At 34.4% G+C, this 21437-nt stretch overlaps 1 protein-coding gene and 1 pseudogene across 6 annotated transcripts in view; both read left to right on the forward strand.

Annotated features, from left to right (window-relative positions):
* Window positions 1-21437, forward strand: part of CFAP47 (cilia and flagella associated protein 47) — a 225637-nt gene that overhangs the window by 61119 nt on the left and 143081 nt on the right. For all 5 annotated transcript variants that reach the window (XR_014780587.1, XM_084788970.1, XM_084788971.1 and 2 more), the window contains 5 exons: window positions 669-763; window positions 3348-3507; window positions 5077-5272; window positions 11015-11224; window positions 20679-20779. Coding sequence is in view for 4 of the 5 variants with exons in the window: in XM_084788970.1 (XP_084645096.1) it covers window positions 669-763; window positions 3348-3507; window positions 5077-5272; window positions 11015-11224; window positions 20679-20779 (762 nt within the window). In the remaining variant the exon portion in view is untranslated. The remainder of the gene's footprint in view (window positions 1-668; window positions 764-3347; window positions 3508-5076; window positions 5273-11014; window positions 11225-20678; window positions 20780-21437) is intronic.
* LOC311602025 (N-lysine methyltransferase KMT5A-like) lies at window positions 1345-2297 on the forward strand (annotated as a pseudogene). Its single transcript has 2 exons — window positions 1345-1350; window positions 1444-2297. The product of its transcript is annotated as an N-lysine methyltransferase KMT5A-like (transcript).

Raw genomic sequence — 21437 nt, forward strand, 5'->3', positions numbered from 1 at the left:
ATTAAAGAGGCAAGAGAGAATAGATAAAATTACCCTCTGTGTTTTTTTTTTTAAACATAAATCTGTATTCCTACATTTCTGGAGAATAGCCATTTACTCAGTAAGTTTGTCAACTATTTATTTTCCGTGCAATCCAATAATGTTTTGCTTCTCCATTTTTGCATGATTTATACTTCGGTATAGAGATCAAATTAGTACCACTTGTCCTTTCTTTTTTTTTAAATTTTAATTTTTAAGACTTATTTATTATGTACACAACATCCTGCTTGCATACGTGTCTGCCTGCCAGAAGAGGGCACCAGATCTCATTATAGATGGTTGTGAGCCACCATGTGGTTGCTGTGAATTGAACTCAGAACCTCTGGAAGAGCATCCAGTGCTCTTAACCTCTGAGCCATCTCTCTAGACTTGTCCTTTCTTATTTCAATACTGAATATATTTTATTGGTATTGTCTTGTTTTACATGTAATACGTTACCACTAAAATTTATAAAATGAAAATTTGTATGTATGGAAACCAAGGTATCTTAGAATGTTTGAAATGGAATTTTATTTTTTGACTAGATTATAAGAAAGCGACAGACCTAACTTTCTTATCATTTCATTTTAAAAATATACCAAATAGAGTTCACATTCTGTTTATTAATATTTTATAAATTTCTTTTAAAGTGCTGCGAGCACCATTGGAATTATCTAGCACTGTGTTTGTCTTTAAAGTTCCATTATTTGAGCTTCAACATAATAAGGAGATCACAAGAATTCAGGTATATAGATAATTAACATGCTTTATAACCTATAATTATTTGGTAATTTCTGGTATATAAATAATACATATATATTTTCAGTTTGAACTATTGCTTATTAGTAATGTACCATATTTATTTAGCATATTTGGAGCAACGACACTGAATTTTATAGAGAATAGTACATATAGATACATATATGTATATGTTCTTTAGATATATATGTATAAGATATACATATATAAATAATACATAATAGTTATATATTTTCAGAAATTTTTTTGTGTATGGTATATCATGTTTGTGTGTATACCATGTTTATGCATGTGGTTGTTTGTAGTTGCTCAAGCTTAGCAAGTTGGCCCATGGGCTTTTTGGAGTTCTCCTCTTATTACCTTCCATCACACTGTAGGAGCACAGGATTATAGATGAGCAGGATTTAATATGGCCTTTTGTTAGGCACTGGGGATTTGAAGTCATATTAATCATGCTTGTTATACTAGCACTTTATCCTTCAAACCATCTTTCAAGCTCCCCTAAAAATAACTTTTAAAATTTTATCACCATGAGTGTCTATTCATGATATGTCTATGTGGGCATGCATGCGGGTTAGAGGATAACTTGGTAGAGTTGGTTCTCTTCTCCTTTTACTGGAAGCAGGTGCTATGGGCTACCACTGGCACTTCCCTGGGGGAACTTAGGCAGTGCTAGTGGCAGTGGCAGCAGCTGCTGCAGCAGTAGCAGTAGTGACTGTGTTTGCTGGGCAGTCAAAGATCTATACCTACATGAGTCTAAACAAATGTTCCAGAATGTGCGCCCCACTTCAGCTGCACATCATGAGGTTAAATGCAAGTGGAAGCCATTAGCTGGCATGTACAGGAAAGGAGAAGAAAAAAAAAGAATGCTGGGAATGCTATCTGATGTGCCCTGAAGTCTGATGAACAAAAGATTAAAGATGCTAGGAGAGGTTCCCCGGCACCTTTTCCAATCCCAAAATCAAAAGCAACAGAAGGGAAAAAATCTGAAGGGAAAATGCAGCAGAATACAAAACTCACAGATTTCTACCTGGTGCGAAGGTGCTCCAAGAAGGGCAAAGCTGAACTGCAGTCTGAAGAAAGGGAAAAAAATGGATGTGCTGATTGTGAGTTGACAGGAAGAAGGCATGAGGATTGATCTCATTGATGGCAGAGGCAGGGGTGTGATTGCCATCACGAATTTCTCCTGGGGAGACTTTGTGGTAGATAACCATGAGGACATCATTGAGATCAACTGTGCCAGGAATCAGAGGTTCTGTATGCAAAAGACCCCTGCCATGGCCTGCTACATGTATTTTCAATATCTGAGCATAACCTATTGTGGATTCCACTTGAAAAACGAAGCACCTGGGGAGATGGATCAATCACATTAAATGTGGGAATTGCCAGACCAAACTAAACCGCATGACATCGATAGCATGCCTCACCTCATCCTTACCATGGCCATTGAAGGCATTATAACTGGGGAGGAGCTCCTGTGTGACTATGTTCACCGCAGCAAGGCCTTCATCAAAGTCTAACCTTGGCTTAAGGATTAACTATGTGGCCTCCCTGCCATTTTGCCTCCTTCAAAGGACATAGTGTCCTCAAAGGGAAATTTTTTTTTCACACACACTGTTAGTTCATTACTTCAAATATTTTTAAAAAGTACTTTCAGATGCCTTTATATTTAATATTTAAATATCTGTTGTAGGTCTCCAAAGTGCACTTGAATAGAGGGCCTTATATTACCCAAACTTTTAGATTCTAGGTGGGTTTTTTTGGTTTGTTTTATTTTTGTTTTCTACTTATTTTCATAACTTTTTGCATACAAGTTGAATGTTTGTGCTTTGAGGGCAGTTTAAGAGTACACATGTTTTAGAGAATGGAGCTGACCATGATCTAGGAAGCCTGGCTCTGCCCAAAATGAAAGCCACACCCCAGGTGCAAGGACAGTCAGCATGTGAGGTTACTGCCACCACCCATGCATAGCCTGCATTGGATGTCTCCAAGTTCTTGCTTCAGTATCTTGACAGGCATACACTTTGAATTGTATGTATATTTTTAAACAAAAGTTTCACAGTAAGCTAGACCTCTTTGCTTTTTCCAAGCTCTCTGAGCCCACGGCTCAGAGGCGCTGTCAGGAATAGACCGCATCCACAGGCTTTTGCTTTTCCAGGCACCTCTCAGCACCAGGGCAGACAGTAGGACTAGAGGCATGAAAGAAAAAGGAATAGGGAAGGTGTCCTGAAACTGCATTAGTTCTTTATAGAAATGTATATGCTGAGTTTATTTGCAAAAATAATAATAAAAAACCTACAGAAACATTAAAAATATATCAAAAAAGGAAGAAATTCACCCTTACTGGAAACAGATTATATGTATATGAGATTTGAAGGGAGTGAAATGCCTCAGTGTTTTTTGTTTCTTTGTTTCCCTTCTTGGGCTTTTTTATTTTTATTTTTTTGGCTTTGCTGGCTGCTTTGTGTAGAGAAGAGATGAGATGGTACTCTAGTCTAACTAATCTTGTTTCTAAAAACTAAATTTTATACTGCATTTATTATTAAAATTATTCTTGTGTGTATGAACAGGATCTTGTTTTATTTAATATCTCCAAAAAAACTGTTCAGTGGTCTTTGGATATTGGCAGTATTGACTTATATTTCAAAAATGGCATATTCAAATTTACTGCACTGATTGGAAGTCTGAAACCAAATGAAAAGTATACTATTTCCATACATTTCTGCCCAAGTAAGTATTTTTCTATTTAATAAAATATCTTCAGATTTTTTTATGTGTAGTAGTGTTTTGCCTGCATATTTGTATGTCTCTGGGGCCTGCTGAGGGCAGAAGCAAGTTGAGGATCTGCTGGAACTTGTTGTGAGCTGCTATGTAGGGACGGGAAATTGAGCCTGGATCCTACTGCTGAGCCATCTCTCCAGTGGCCCTGACAGTCTTTCTTAATCTTCAAAGATGAGAGAATTTCACTCAGCATTCTCCTTTTTCAGTAGTTCCTTAACGATTCTTCTGGCAGTTTGTAATGTCATGTTTGTAATGTCATCTTCATATTATATATATCATAAGGTATTAGCAGCTTTTTTTAAAGCATTGGAAGCAATGAAAATGGGCTTATTAATAAAAATAGAGATTTTAAAAAATATGTTTATTAATTTTGTCATTCTATTTCTTTTTCCTGTGGATCTAAGCACACAGTAAGTGCTTTTGGATCTATTGCTATTTTGTCTCTTTTTCTATTCTTTTTTTTCAATGCAAAAGCCAAAGGTTTATTGATCCAGCGCACTAGGCTTGATTTTCATCCTAGGGAGAGGTGGCCCCCAGCAACAGTTTTACAGAGTTTATATATCTTTTTTTTTTATTCTTGTTACATCTCAATGGTTATCCCATCCCTTGTATCCTCCCATTCTTCCCTCCCTCCCATTTTCCCCTTATTCCCCTACCCTATGACTGTTCTAGCCAATGGTCAGAACATTCTCCACAGTAGAGTGGAGAGTGGGGTATGACTTTCTCACATACTCTGGTGCCTCACCTTTGACCATGTCCCCTGGAGGGGGAGACCTGGTGGCACTCAGAGGAAGGATAGCAGGCTACCAAGAAGAGACTTGATACCCTATGAGCATATACAGGGGGAGGAAGTCCCCCTCAGGAATAGTCCTTTTCTATTCTTCATATGACAATGATAAATTAAATTTGCAAAGAACTAAGAAATATGAGTGACTGTATAGCATTAAATGTGAGGTGTGGACTGAAGAATGTTCATACATATCAAGAATATCTGGAACTGTGCTTTTTGAAAGTTTATTTGATACTTTACCTATATTTAGCAAGATCTTTGTGTAGTATAATGAAATTGCTTTAGAAATTTGGGAATATTTAATTGTTTGTGGATTGAAGACCATCTCTCATGTGACTTTTACTATCTTTTCCTTCTTTTATAATCATTGACTTTAGTAGCATGGAGAAAATAATTGTAATAAATGTTTTAAAAAGAAGTCCAGTTATACTCCTTCCATCTATTATTTATTTTCCCTCATGTAGTAAACATCTCTTCCCCAGTGTTCATTTCCCGCATATAGTAGACATTAAAAAGTTTTCCTGCATCTCTAGACAAGGTATACTTGAATACACATTCTTTTTCCAATAAAACTTTATTTAGTCTTTGTTTTTCTTTAGTCTTCATTGTTCCTGGGTAAACTACTCTGCCCTACTGAGCAGTAATATCATATTACATTTATATAGTAATGCTTACAGTATATACATTTTTGTATGTAAACTAATCTATAGCACTTTTTCTTTTTGTAGAGGAGCCCATAACATACCTAGCTGATGTTGCTATACGTTTAAATGATAACTTATTTGACTTTAGAACATTACATCTGATTGGAGAGGTACAAGTACCAAAGATATTTTTTGATCCACCGTTTATATGTTTTACCCCTGTTCCTTTGGATACCACAGCTGGCGTGGATATTAAAATTTTGCCACAAAACTATTTCAGGCAAGTCCTTAATATGAATTTTCTACAACATCTTCATTATGTAATTTCTTTATGTCTGTGCTGTGTGATAATTATATGCAATAGATGACTTTTGCTATAGTTGTTAAGCACTATTAAAGCACTTCATTACAACTGACATTTAAGGAAATAAAAAATAGCGTTTGTACTTATTTATTTTTTTGCTTAAAATTTTCTGTGTAAAAGAAACAACACAAGCTTTGTGCCTTGAAACATTTATTTGATACCCCAAACAATATCAATTTATTCTCTTGGATTTATATGGATCAGTTACTAGGTTTGTTTAGCTGCATCTTTTGTTCAGGATCTGAACAGGCAGGAAAATATATATAAATTGCAGCTTCAAATTATTCTGTGTCTTAGTTCTCTTCCAAGGTCTTAGGTTGTAAGTCAGAATTAATTTCCATTTAATTATAAACTTAAGACAATAGTTATTGATTGGGCCACATCTATCTCTTAGCATTCATCCTCAGGTCCTAGACCGGTCATATGTGTACCCTGTGCTCCAAAATGTATCAACTATCAAATTTTTCCTACTCCCTCCAAGCTCATTTACTATCAGATAGCATAATCTACATGATACCAGATCAGAAATGCTTTGAAACTTGGGCTGTAAGCAGAGGCAAATGCACTGGTAATTGTTATAATTAATCAACACTTGAAGACAATGTATTTTCTTTTATTTTAAGGCATGTTATTTTATATATTTTAAAATGATAGCGCTTATTGAATGTTTTAAATGTCTTTTCCTGTACCCATATATACTTCAGATTTGTATTGAGATACTTTACTGTGTAGAAGGGGTAGTCAAAATTTTCCTTTTAATTCACTTTAGCATTTATATATTTTAAAAAATAGTTTAATTGTGAGTATAATTTCAAATTTTTATAACTTACACGTGACTATAACTCTTAGAGTTATTTAATAATTTTTATATCTTGTATTTTTGTTTCTTAAAGTCTCTCACATGTGAAATTAATATTACTTTTCACTTTTATTTTTGTTGTGATCACAGCAAATAATTGTTAAAATGTAGAAAATATAAATGGTAGGCATGGTTGTATATGGATACAATCTCAGAACATATAAAGCAGGATTTTGAGTTGAAGGCCAATATAGAGTCCGTAAAAAATGTCTTACAACCAGATAGCACAATTGAAATATTGAAAAAAAGATAGCTATGGTATATGAAAGAGTTAAAAATAGAATATAAATAGCTTTTTAAAAATGAATAATGAGATACCAAATGCTATACTAGTATTATTCAAACACGAGCTTAAGTAAACTAGTTGTGGTATCACTCAGTATTGTTACCATTCTAAATAATGCTGTGTAAAGCATGATGTTTGCATATCTCACACTCCAAGAATTTCTGTCCATAGCCTTACCAGGCATTCGGATTCTCCTGTCTCAGTTACAGCAGAAACACAATTGAGCCAGAGACAAGAACACTTAGTAAAAATTGTAATGGGCTCTTTCTTCAAGAACAAATGGATAGAAGCAGGTGTACAGGTGCGAGTCTTACATTGCATCACTCAGCATTTGAGAGGCAGAGGCAGGGAGGTCTCTGTGAGTTTGACGCTAGCCTTTAAATCTAGCAAATTCTAAGCTAGCCAGAACTCTATGGTGAGGATTCCCTGGTGTCCTGGAACTCACTTTCTGGACCAGACTGGTCGCGAACTTAAGAGATCAGGCCACTGAGCCTCCAGAGTGCTGAGGATCAAAGATGGGTATGACATACCGCAACCATTATTTTTATCCATAATACTACCAATATTGACTGTACTGTGCAGTGAGTTTATCAGCATTCGTTTATACATTGTATATGTACACAGTTCCACTAGTACCTGAATTAAGAGTGGGGCAAGTGAGTCATCTGTACGTGCAGACAATGCAGTTACCTGTTTTCCAAAATGTTTGTACCATTTTCAAAAAACCACCAAAAGTAAATGAGAGCTCTAAATTCTGTTTTTACATCCTTCTGTGTCAATCACTGAAAGTTATTAAAATAGGTAATATAATCCACCAGTATTTACTCAAATAGTCTTTGTTTTGCTTATGTGGAGACTAGTATGTTTATCACTGTTTAGTGAATTGGTCTTTTTGTCATTACTAAAATGATTCAGGTTTTTGGGATTACTATTAGGTGGAATATCTTTAATTGTATCTTTAAGTATATTTATGTTTAAATGTGTTTCTTTGCAGTAATATATATATATATACATATATTTATTTATTTATATATCATTGAATATATACCAGAGTAAGATTTTATTTGTTTATATTTTTAATACATCTGGAATTGCTGGTTTTCCTTATGTATAAAGCTTTGAAAAATGTTTGATGTTGCTTGTTTTATATCCTGTCACTGAGGACTAGGAAATATGTCCCCCTCCTTTACAGTTAGGTAATAGCCCACCATGACCATAATCAGCTGGGAGGAAAGGGTTAATTTCATCATTTAGCTTGCAGTCCATTTTACAGGGAAGTCAGGGTGGGAACTCTTCAAGATTCTGGAGGCAGGCTCTAGTGCAGAGGCCCTGGAAGACTGCTGCTTATTGGCTTGCTCTCTACTATTTGGTCAGTCTATCTCTTTATATTCTTCTTTCATGTAATATATTTAGACTACAGCTTTCCTTTCCTCAATTCTCCCAGCCCCCATTCAAAGCTTTCCCTCTTTCTAGTCTTCCCAGTTCCTCCAACCTCCCCTCTCCCGCAGATCTACTGCTCTTCTGTTTCCCTTCAGAAACGAACAGGCTTCCCAGTTACATCAATCAAACATGGCTTAACAAGAAAGTCTAGGCACAAACCCTTATATTAAGGCTTGATGAGGCAAGCCAGTAGGAAAAGGGTACCAAAAGCAGGCAAAAGAGTCCTGCCCTGACTCTTAGGAGTCCAATAAAAATACCAATATAGACAAACATAACATATATTCAGAGGACCTAACTCATACCTATGCAGGGTCCATGATTTGTCTCTTCAGTCTCTGTGAGACTCTATGAGTCCTGCTTATTGATTCTGTGGTCTCTGTTCTCTTGGTATCCTGGACCCCTCTGGCTCCTTCTGCAGTGTTCCTGGAGCTCTGGCTAATATTTGGCTGTGGGTCTCTGCATCTGCTCCCATCAGCTGCCAGAGGAAGCCTCTCTGATGGTGATTGGGCTAGGTACCAATCTGGCCTTCTGGCAGACATGACCTGTGGTTGGGCAAGTGATGTCTCTCAGCCTTCTTTCTTTTATGACTCAGGACCACATGATCTGGCTGACACTACCTACAGTTAGCTGGGCACTTTGATATTAATCATCAGTCAAGAAAACTGCCTACAGTACAGTACTTGGAAGCATAATCTAGATTAATATTCTTTTTTCCAATATGACCCTAGCTTAAGTTGACATTTAAGACAAGCCACAATATCCTGGCCTTGTGATAAGAATGGGCCAGACATCACATGGAGGAAGTGGTGGCTAGAAGATATACACTATACCTTTAAAAACAACAAATTTAAAGTTTCAGGTTTTCTTTGTATTCTGTCCTTTTTTGTGTGTGTGTGATCTTCAACATCCTTTCTCTGATCTAATGTATCCTTACAGGTTAACATGATTGCTTTGTACATCCAATTTTTAGATTTATTTATTTTTATGTGAATGTTTATAGATACATGTACATATATATGCATATATATCCACATACATATACATATCCACACACATTCACGTAAAAATAAGTGAATATACTTGTTTAAACTAATGTATATATACACATATGCGCACACACACACACACACACACACACACACACACACACACACACACACATATATATATATATACACACACACACCTGTACTTATATATGCAGGCTCCTTCAGAAGCCAAAAGAGTGTGTTAGATGCCCTGGAGCAGGCACTAAAGGTGACTATGAGCCACCTGATACCAGTCTGAGAAATGAGCTCTGGCCTCTGCAAGATCCATGAGTGTTCTTAACTGCTGAGGCATCTCTACAGTCTCCCTATATGCAAATTGCTTGAGGTCAATAATTTTGGTTGGGAGAGCGAGGAAACTGAGGATGGAGGAAATTATGCATCATTACTTTTAATGTATAACAGATTATACAGGTTAACGTTCTGGTTGTGCATCTTCACTTTGTCTGCAGAGTGGGTCTCGACTGTCTCAATAATATATCCTAGAAAGACAATTTCACTTGTCTACTATAAGCTATGTTTAACATTGTCCATAGTAATGTTTTTCAGTATAGGAAAATCTGGCAAATAAATAAGTTTCTTGTAACAAGTGAAGGTATGAATAACTTGCTATTTATTTGGACATGAATATTTGGTTATGAATGAAGCAAAATAGTGAACTGTTAAAAGGAGGATTGTGTAGATGGATTATCTTACCAGTAATGATATATGAACACTGTTAATGAAATTTCCAAATTGAAGAAGGCAATGTGATATTTAATTTCTGTGTTTGATTAGGAAGATATAATGGATGATACCAAAGGGCTTGCACTAAGTGTTATTCAATTTGAGAAGACCTCAGGTCTTGAAGATTTAACATACCCTTGCAATTTGCAGTTTTGTTGAGATTCCATTTTATAAGGAGTCACTAATGTCTATTAGTTTATAAAAATGTGATTTAGAATTTATTTTGCCACAAAGTATTCGTTTTTTGGAGCTTAATATAAGAATTAATCTTTAACCTTTCAACTCTTTAGCTAATGGATGCTGATATCAATGTAAAAACTACTTGAACTCAAAATATGAGATGATGAAATTGTGAAAAGAGTTGAAGAGATGATGTCACTCAGTTTCTTTGATATATATATGATATATATATCATATATATAAATGAGCAGCATAAGTGACACATTCTGTGATAGTCATTTAGAAGTAAATTGCTTTCATTGGACTATATCTTTATACATATATAATAAAAGAAGCTGATCTTTCAATATTTATTGACCATAGAATTATAAGTAGCAAATCTATTTTAAAGGAATTCTATATAATTTTTGATTCATTAATTTTTTTATATAGTAAACACTTAGCATACTAAATGTTTTATAAAATGTTTTAAAAATCAGTCATTTAGTATACTAAATATTTAAAATATAGTGATGATATTTATTTGGGATATTTGTTTTGAGGTATTTATTAATATCCACATTTTAGAAAGTTCTTTGTGTATAAAATCTATCAATATTATTTAATATATATGCATTAAATTTATAAATGTTAACTGATTGTTTTGGCCAAATCTTTGCTTGGTTATGTTGGAGAGAAATAATTTTTGTTATGGTTACATTTAAAAATAACATTGCTTTTAGTATGATATTTTATTTCTCTTAAATCTTATAGAACACAGGGGTCAAAAAAAGAGAAGATAGAAATATATGTTTAACACCTTGGCTCATATTTGAGCCCCTCGAGTGTTGTGCATAGCAGTGTTTTGACTGTTGAAGACACTTTACATCCTGCAGTATCAAATATTTAGCTAATATTTTAGTTTTCATGTACAAATACATAAGCAGTTTCATCTTACTAAGATGCAAATTTGTTTTTACTTTCAATAAATGGTAAAATTATATGTAAAAAAAGAAATAAATGTTTAAATACTGAAAATACTACTGCATGTAGTTGCTTTTTAAAGAAAATACATGCATATTTAATTCAAATTAATTGCTGCTATTTCGACAATAAATATATTTAATTTTAATTTTAAACAGTAATGCAGTTCTACAGTTCAAGATTCCCACTGCAAAACTTCTTGATGATGATGAAATTCAACCACTTACTGTTACATTTCCAAAAGGCAGAGTTATATCAGGCTCTACTACTGGAAATAATGATGAGCTACCATGTCATCTTAGTTTCAATTCATCTAAACCTGTTTCCTTTTTTGCCAATCTTCTTTTCTGTGATGACAGAGATAACTGGTAAGACATTTAAATTAAATACTTTTGTTCTTGACATTGAAGGATACTAGCTTTATAGTCTAGTCTTTTGTAAAGTGGTAAAAGGAATGACATATAATGATTTTAGACTTACAATTTCTAGCATTCCAAATATAAAATGGCTTTCATAAGTAACAAAATAGTGAGTTATATTCATTCATAGTGTTATAACTTTGTTAACTTGATTTCTGAGACACATTTTTTCATATGTAAATAGAAAGCTGATGTGAACAAAAGTTTTACAAGTAGTGAAGTAGAACATGTAGTGTCAAGGTACAACTAGATTTTTTTTTATTGACAATAGTTTTGGTGGATTGTTGTACTGCAGCGCCCAGAGGAAAAGCGTGAAGGACAACAGTGGCATGCATAATACAAGGGTTTTTCTTATAAGCAGTCATCTATAGAGAGTAGCTATAGCATATATATTTTTCCCTAAGAATAAGAAAAGATAATTAAGTTATTTTTTCCTGCTTTGCTTTTGCATCTATTTAATCTCTTAATCTTTCCCCATCCTTTCAACACCTTCTTTTTCAAACATATACATATAGATAGAATACACACACACACACACACCAGAATATTATTCACTTCTCTTGTCTTTTATTATATTTTTAGTATGCTCAAACAAATTATTTTCACAGTATGGTGTAAAGAAATTGAATGCTATGTTTTGATGAAAGACTCTGTGTCACAAATTCAACCGACACCTATATATTGATGATTATTACTGAAAATAAAGTTGATATAAATGAGTATTATAAAGTACTATGTAAGTTTGACAGTTAAACTAATAGTGTTGGCAAAAGCCATCAAAGAAAAGTATATTGCGTCAAAACCTAGTAACGAAAAGCAGCAAGAACTATTCTTTATTGAAACTTAAGATGACTTGATAGTGCTATACAGATAGCTTGTGAGGATAGTTCTTAGGTTGAGAATATAGCTCAGTCGTAGAATGATGTCCTACATGTGTGAGAACCTAAGTTCAAATACCAACAGAGGGCTGACAGAGAAAAGAGGAGCAGAAAAAGGAAGGCAGATTCTTTTAACAAGATGAGATGGAAAAAAGAAAATAAAGAATACTTAAAGAGGAGGTAAATAATTTTATTCCTTCTCAAGTCTCTGATGGGGTTGAAGACCAGATAGTTTAGTTTTACAATTAAGCATACTTGTTTAGAGGTTAAGACGATTTTAGGTCTAGATAGATATTTTAAGTTGATAGAGATGAGATACAATAGATACTGATTTACATTCAGAATTTTAGACTCACCAAGATAGGAAAGACATTTTCTTCAAGGTTGCCAAATACGAGTAGCCAAAACTATGAAGTAACATTTACATAATTCTTAATTGTCTTGTGGTTCTTCTTGCTGTAAGTAGTTTATTGTATATATGTGTAATAATATAAATATATATGTAAAAAAAGAAGAAAAGAGGATCAGGTTAGAAAGACAGTCAAGAGTATTTTCTTTGCATAGAATAATTGATATAGGCTTATCAAAATGGTAGTGTCCAAAAAGCATCTATGTCTCAAGTAAAGTGAACTTTCAATCTAGGTACTTTGTAGTCAAGAGTTGATTATATATACATAGTTCTTTTCATCAATGCTTAACCCTCAGGTAGAAATTCCACAGTGACCAAATACAAAGCATATTGAAAGCTCATAATTAGGTATGGAGTATGTCAGAACGCTGAGGCCTTCTACCCATTCTTAAATCTCACACAAATTTTAATTTGTTTTTGGTGTCTTGAAACTTTCATACATGTGTACTGTATTTACACTATTTCCACCCCTCCCTCTCCCACTTTGAATTCCCCTCTAGTCACCCCCTCATACATTCAAATTCATGACCTCTTGTTCTTAATCACTATTGTTACATACATACAAAACTACACACATATGTATATGTCATCACTACCCACTGACAAAATTTATGGATTCTTTTATGTTTATGTGTTAAGGCTGACCATTTGGGATTTGATAACCTGTGTATGAGCTTGTCCCTGAATATTGATTTTCCCTCTCTCAGTAGCCACTACTTGTTATAGGCATAGCTCTTTGTCTACAGGTAGAAGCTAGTGACATTTCTGTTGACTATTTTGGCATGTCAACTGGTGATCTAGTGTAGGTCTTGTTTAGGCAAGCATACTTTAGAAATTTCATGGCCTCAATTTCCCTGTAATATATAAAAGAAACTGTCTCACAACAAGTATTCTGATCCCTTGTTTCTTGCAATCTCTTTTGCCAGCTGAGCTTTAGGTCTAGGGGTTGTACTATTGATGTATCAGTTTTATTGGGCACCATGTGGTTGGGTGTTCTCTATACTTTGACCCAGACCTAGATTTATGTAATGGACTTTGCCTTAATGAGAAATTTTTTATTAATTTATTCTTGTTACATCTCAATGGTTATCCCATCCCTTGTATCCTCCCATTCTTCTCTCCCTCCCATTTTCCCGTTATTCCCCTCCCCTATGACTGTTCCTGAGGGGGATTACCTCCCCCTGTATATGCTCACAGGGTATCAAGTCTCTTTTTGGTAACCTGCTGTCCTTCCTCTGAGTGCCACCAGGTCTCTCCCTCCAGGGGACATGGTCAAATATGAGGTATCAGAGTTAGTGAGAAAGTCATATCCCACTCTCCACTCAACTGTGGAGAATGTTCTGTCTATTGGCTAGATCTGGGTAGGGGTTTTCCTTGGTGAGGTCTGAAAGCTATACTTACCCATGGGTATAATACCCACAGATAAGTACATTAGTAGGTTCTCTTCTAGGGTCTATGATCTCTCTGGCCATGGGTAGTTGACTAGATTTACAGTATGAGGCATGTATTCCTTCTTCCTGAGTAGACTTAAATCCAATTAAGAAGCTATCAGTCACATCCAAGGTATATTTTGCACCCTTGTGAACATCTAGTCCCGTTGGTTATGGTTGTGGTTTGTAGGCTTTACAGCTGGGTAGGGCTACTCATTGACCTTTTCTCCTTCGGTAGCTTGAATAGCACCACCTAGTACTATGAGAGCTAGACCTCAAAGAGGAGTATTCTGGGTCAGTTCTAGCTCAAATACTCCAAGTTCTTGTCTGAAATGTAAGATGTTCTCAGCAATATGGTCTTATCTTTAAGTTCTGGGAGGAAGCCAAGGGAAATGGCCATATTCCTTATTATTTTGGAACTCTTTTGGACTCATTTTACCCACACCTCCAAGGGAGGATTCTTGTGTCTAGTAGTGGGGTTTTGGTAGATTGTCTTTTATTTCTCAAGGGAGATTATATCCCCTTAGTAGTATCACCCAGAGTGGTGTGTGTGTGTGTGTGTGTGTGTGTGTGTGTGTGTGTGTGTGTGTGTGTGTGTATACAGTATAGTTTCATTCATTATATATGTTTGTGCATTATATATAATCAAAAAATATTTTTAAGTAAATGTAAAATGATTTTCCCTTTGGCTTTATATACATCATTAGTCTTATTTTCCCTTTTTTTCTTCCTTTCTCTTGCCCTCGCTAGCCCCTTCTCTCTTGAATCACATTCCGTTGGTTTTCCCATTTCCTTATTCATAGCCACTATGTTCTACTATTCCCGTTACATAAATTCTTCCACCGTATGCTCCCTTTTACTTCCCTGGATTCTGTGGTTGTTCCAGACTGTAAACTCAGATCTAATGATTCTGAGCTAGGCTTTGCAAATCAGAGATGATAACTTTCAGTGTTCATCTTTCTGGGTCTAGTCACTTAGTGTATAATTTTGCTGTTGAATGACTGCATCTATCTTCAGAGTTCATGATTTTATTCTTTCTTATAGCAAAAGAGAGTTCCATTGTGTATATATATACCATATTTTCATTATCTGTTAGCCAGTTGAGAGAAATTTAGAGTGTTCCTGTTTCTTAACTATTGTGAATAAAGCAGCAGCGAACATAGCTAAGCAAGTATATGTGAAGTAAGACATTGAGTCCTTTGGACATGCTAAGGAGTGGTGTAGCTAGCTCAAAGGGTAGATTTATTTTTAGCTCTCTGATAATTTCAACACTGATTTCAACAGTATCCTCATTATTTTGTTGTCCCACTAATAATGAATAAGTGTTCTTCTTTCCCCATATCATTTCTAGTACTTGTTTTTAGGTGTGTCTTGATCTTAGCTAGTCTGACTGGGGTGTGATGAAATCTAAATTTAGTGTTAATTTGCATTTTCTTCGAGCAGTTTCAGAGTTTTGACTTTCATATTTGGCCTAGTTTTGTGCAGGATGGTAAATATGCATGTAATTTCATTAATCATGTGTTGAAGATGCTATCTTTTCTTTCTCTGTGTTTTTGGTATCTTTGTTCAATATCAGTTACATGACTCATGTTTGGGTTTTCTGTTTCGTTCTATTGATCTATGTATCTGTTTTTGTGCCATTACACTGCTGTTTTTTATAACAATGGCTCTGTAATATATCTTGAAGTCTGGCATAATCATCTATTCAGCAATGTTATTTTCGCTCAGGATTCCTTTGGGTATACAGGATCTTTTGTCGTTCCATGAGTTTTATGATGAGCCCCCCCCCCCCGGCATTTATGTGAAGAATGTTGTGGAATTTCTACTAAGTTAGCTTTATCCTACAGCTCGAGTTATGGTTCAACTTAAGCAAATGGATTAAATCTCATAAGTGGATTTAAGAGTACAAATCACTTGATCATTTCAAAACATGCAAAAAAAGGCCTTTAACAATAACAACAACCACATCTTCATGATAAAGGTTATAAATGACAAGCTCACTTCCATTATCTTCCTAAATGCAGAGATGATCAAAACAATTTCATTGAAATTAGGAATGAAACAGAGACACAAATAAGAAAAGAAGTTAAAGTAACTCATTCATACCAATATTGAGATAGGGTAACTTTAGAGAAAGAGGTGGGGGGAATCCTCGGTGTTGTAAGACAACTGACATGGCATTAAAATTGTATGTGAGGTCCAGGACAAATGTTTCCTTCCCATTGAGAAGCATCTGATATAATTCATCTGAGAAATAAACTTAGTACTAAAAGTTTAAATGCTCACTACTTAACTTTAAAAGGGACCATAGCCCTAAAACAGGTTTGTAATGTTATCCTGTATATGACTACCTCTGAAGACTAAATAAAACTCTTGAACACCACCCCTAGAGTACATGATGAGTTTATAAAGAATTCTATAACTGTGCATATATATAGAATTTCCATTTGATGCTGAGCTTACTAGCTTGGCCGCATGCTTTGAGCTAATTTGAAAGGTGTAATTTTACCTCCCAGTCCAGAACTAAGAGTCAGCATCTGTGTTTTCAAATTTTCTCCCAGTGGCTTATATGCACAGTAAAGTCTTTAAAGAATGTGATCTATAAAACATTGAATATGGGAAAATGTGAAGAGGGATTAAACGGTGGACTACTGACAAATATGTATCAGCACCAGAAAATGGTACCATGGAAGTACTGTAGGAGGAATATGTAACATCTTTTAAAGAAATTTTAAATTAGTCTGTTAATTATATAACTTTATATAACTTAATTTGTTTAAAAATTCTTTGTGAAATATAATTCCAAATGTATAGTAGTTGAAATTACAACACCACTTTTCATTTGGATCTGGGTTTGAGGTCAAATTCTATTATGTCTATTGCACATTTTACCACAGTATGACATTTCAAGCCTTTTGATTTTATTACCATAGCAATCCAGTGTATTAATAATGAAGAGAATTATTTTGCATTGTGATATGTAATGGTATATAACACTTTACTTGAATAAGAAGATTTGATTGGTTTATTAAACCAAAAATATGTTGCGAACTAAAAGTAAATTTGAAAGCTTTAGTAAAAAGCAATACAGGGATATTTAGCCAATAAGATAGACTTAAATGACTAAAACTTACTTCATAACACTCCATTTTCATCACACTCCTAATCAATGACAAAAATACGTTATCTATTTCCTTTAGATTTTGGATGTATATAAGACCTTGTATAACCAAAATGTTGAAGGCCTACTTTAGCCAGAGTCCTTCAGAATCCTATCCTGTTCTTTTCTGGCTTAGAGAATTCATAGGTACTTAGATATAAATATTTTATTTTTATTTTATATTTATTAAATATTTATTTTTTATTTTATGTGTATGTTTTTGTCTCCCCTTATGTCTGTATACCATATGCAAAAAAGTATCTGTGGAGTCCAAAACATGCCTTGAAATAGTAGTTGTTACTGCTTGTGACTCACCATGTAGCAAATGAGAATCAATGCTGGGTCCTCTAGAAGAGCAGCCCTTCTAACTTCTGAGGCCTCTCTCCAGCCCTAAATATAAATATTTTAATACCAGGGTTTTCTATATGAAGAGTTATTTTTTTACCCAAAGGATATTATAATTCTAGTGTTTTCAGTACTAATATCCCTATAGCTTCATGATTGACTGGTATTGGGCAACATCAGTGTCCTTAGCAGTCATATTCCCATTGAAATGTCTCGTTTATAAATTGTTGCACGCACAAACATCTGAGTGTTCTAATCAGTCACCAATTCAAAACTAATAAAATATTGTATTTTTTTGATTAATTACAACATACATTGCTGACTTTAACATTATTGCTGCTAAAATGCAGGTTCACAAGAGGATTTCAAAAAAGCATGTAATTGACCATAGCTGAAAATCATACTTATTGTTAGATCTGTTATCTTGTATGATTTAGGAGATTGTGCTAGGCATAATGCTTGTATTTGCTCACCATTCTTGGGGAATAGAGTACATAAGGAACGATGCTGTATTCTGGTATAATCGCTTGTTCCTTATTGCTTGCCCAAGTGTGTGAAAAACTGTTTTGCAACTTCATTCTGTTTTCTTGATCTGTTTAAATAAATTACAGGATTATACAAAGTCTACGTTAGCATAACATAAAACACAGAACACCACTGTGTTATAAAATACAAACAAAATAAAATGATATTTAATTCATTTATCATTCAAAAAGCAGCAAAATATTATTGTAGAAAACTTGCATATAGATTGACAGAAACCCTAAAGCTTCCAAGGTAGTGCCTTTCCAGATTACTACAATGATATTTTAATAGCAGGTAGTATAATAAAAATATTCACAGATGTGGTTTCTTCACTGCCCTTTTCTTTACACATATACTCCTTGGAGACAGCGAGAGGTGGCTGGCATGCCTGCATCATGCTCAGCAGGTGTTCATTTAAAGGAAGCTTTACAGTCCCATTCATTTGTTTTCTTTTTAAGTCGGTCTGACCACAAGCCTGACTGCTTGTCTTTATAGAGCTCTGAGAAGAAGGTGGTCTGCAGAGCACCTGGAAACCTTCTAGTAGAACCATCTCACATTTACCTTCTTAGTACACTGACTGAGTGTCTATCATCTGAACCATTTTTTAACATTGATTGATTAATGAGGAAATTATGTCAGTAGTATTACAGAATTTGATTACATCACATGCTTCATACAAAGAATAGCAAATGTTTAAATAGCAAAAGGAATGTATCAGTCATTACAAAAATTTAACCAGTGCTGAATTTAAAAAATACCATTAACAGTTAATTTCTTTACCTTCTAAACCAATAGGCTCTATGTATTAGAAATGTGATATGCCTTCATATATTACTTTCAATTATGCAAATAGGTGTAGTCATATTTATACACAAACATGTTTGTGTATATATATATATATCTCAATTATTTTTAGGATATTTTATCATGTCTATTGTGATTTTTTTCCATATATTTTGTGCAGCAAAATCAAGTAGGAAAGCAGTCTCTGACTTGTTGGAAAGCTCTGTTGCTTTTACTGGATGGAACCAAACTCTATGTTTATTACTAAGACAGTGATACTTGCACTAAGCAGTCTTGTATTTCACAACATTGTGAATGATTTCTATTCTGATAAGTATGCATTAGAATTCCAAAGGAGAGTTCCCTTGACTCAATCCTTGGCCTAAATAATATAAAAGTATCATTTGTGATAGGTGCCAAGTATTTTAGCAAATATATTAACGGAAGTGTGTGTGTGTGTGTAAATAGGATTACATGAGATATACTTTCCTAGCAGCAATTGAATTTTAAAAGATTTTAATTAGGTTTGGGTATGGCACTTTAGAGACTTTAATCAGGGATATTTGTTTCTGAAATAAATCTTATAGAGTAAACACAGTCATCAATTTTTCCCATTCATTGAAAGTAAGTACTTGAGTACTGAATAACACATACACTTATACTGGTGATGTTGAATGTAGTAGCTTTCACAGTCAAATGCATTTTCAAAGGACTGGTCCAGCATTTCTCTCCGCCCCCCCTTCTCTCTCTCTCTCTCTGTCTCTCTCTCTCTGTCTCTCTCTCTCTCTCTCTGTGTGTGTGTATATATGAGAGTACAAACAAAGAGCATTCACAGCATTTGCTACACTATTTCTTTTCCTTCCATAATAATAATCATTGTTAAAACAAAAACTCTCAATGTTGTTTCCATGATGGTGATGAGGATGATTATGATTATAATGTTGATATCTTTATGCTCTTTAATTTAGAACATAAGTGTGAGTAAGTTAACTGTGCCAATTAACTCTAAAATTCAAAAATCTGTGGACTTATATTTGTTGTTTTGGCTCATATTTGTTATAAATAGTTTTGAAGCCGGGTGCAACACTCAAGGAGGCAGAGGCAGGCAGACCACTATGTATGCATGACCAGTCTGGTCTAAAAAAATGAGTCCAGGACAGCCAAGGCTACACAGAGAATCCTTGTTACAAAAACAAGCAAAAAACACAAAACCAAAAGCAAAAGAAACAAACAGTTTTGAGGTTTATAAAGATAGTATCTTTTAGTTATATCATGTATTTTGGCCACATTCATTCTTAATACCTTACTATTTTAACCCATCTTCTTTTTTTCCCCACTGGTCTTCTTGCATTCCCCAGCTTCCTATTTTTAAATATACATAAGCACACACCAACACACATATGTACATTGCACAGTTGAGAGACAAAAAAATGCTGTTTTTTTCCATTCAGTAACTTTGCTGTCATGAACAGTACAGCAGCAAACATGGGTGTAGAAGTATCTGTGTTGGTGTGTTAATGTAGAATGCTTTATGAAGTATAATGGAGTTGTTTAGTAATGTCCTGTGGTAATTCTATATTTAAGAACTTCTGTACTGGTTGATGTAGAAATTTGAATCTGTGTTTTGTACCCTCAGAGTTAACCATCTCTTTCCTGGAGTATATTTTATAGTGCATGTATACACTATTAAAAAATTTAAATTTACAAGCTTTTAGGATATTCTTAGTGGTTACCAAAAACATGATATAAGGAAAGAACAAATTATTAATAATTTGAGTTTTATGCATTGAAGGCACTTAGAATAAAAATACTTATTTCATTTCCTTTACTACATGTTAACCTATTTTATTGATGAAACTATTTTCATTTTTAGGTTTTTGCTTCCAGTTACTGCGACAGCAGAAAATTGCCTTCTTACTATTTATCTATATTTGGCAGTTCATCTGGACACGCAGAAAGTTACTTTAAAGAACGGTAAGTTGCTTTTGGCTGATTCCATTCTCTCTCTGTGAAGGTTCCTACTAATTAAATCTAACATCTAAAAATATACTGAATTTAAAATAAACAACATGGCATGCTGCTTAATGATAGAACACTTGTCTAACATGTTCAAAGTGCTGTGTTTGATAGTCAGCACCTGGAAATAACACATGTTTATTAAACATTATTGTTGCCCAGAGCTATGTTTGTTATTAGTAATAGAATCTGACAATGTGTTTTGTTTCATAAATTTAACAGGGTATCTGAAAATGCATGAATAGGGGATTAGGTTTTATGGATCTTTGCAGTGATTTTATAGGAATTATGAAGAAATTTATGTCAACCTTTTCAAATGATAATGTTAAACAGGATTGTTTGTATAGAAAGCAATATTGCAAATGCTTAGTCGTGTGATAGGAGGGACAGGGGTCTCACTGTGCACTGTCTGGTCCATACATTTTAGTTCTATGCTAGCCTTTCCCCCTATTTTAATCAGTTGTATTATTCACTTGCCTCTTCAGCCATCAATCAAGCTTACAAAAGATACTTGGTCCTGTTCTGTCTCTTCAGAGAGTAGATTCTTTATTCCTCAGAAAAACAAACATCAACAAACAGACCATCACACAATAACACCACAGTAAAGTCCCACATC

The sequence above is a fragment of the Acomys minous genome, assembly GCF_964271855.1.
Source record: "Acomys minous genome assembly, chromosome: 7".
In the NCBI taxonomy this organism is placed as follows: domain Eukaryota; kingdom Metazoa; phylum Chordata; class Mammalia; order Rodentia; family Muridae; genus Acomys; species Acomys minous.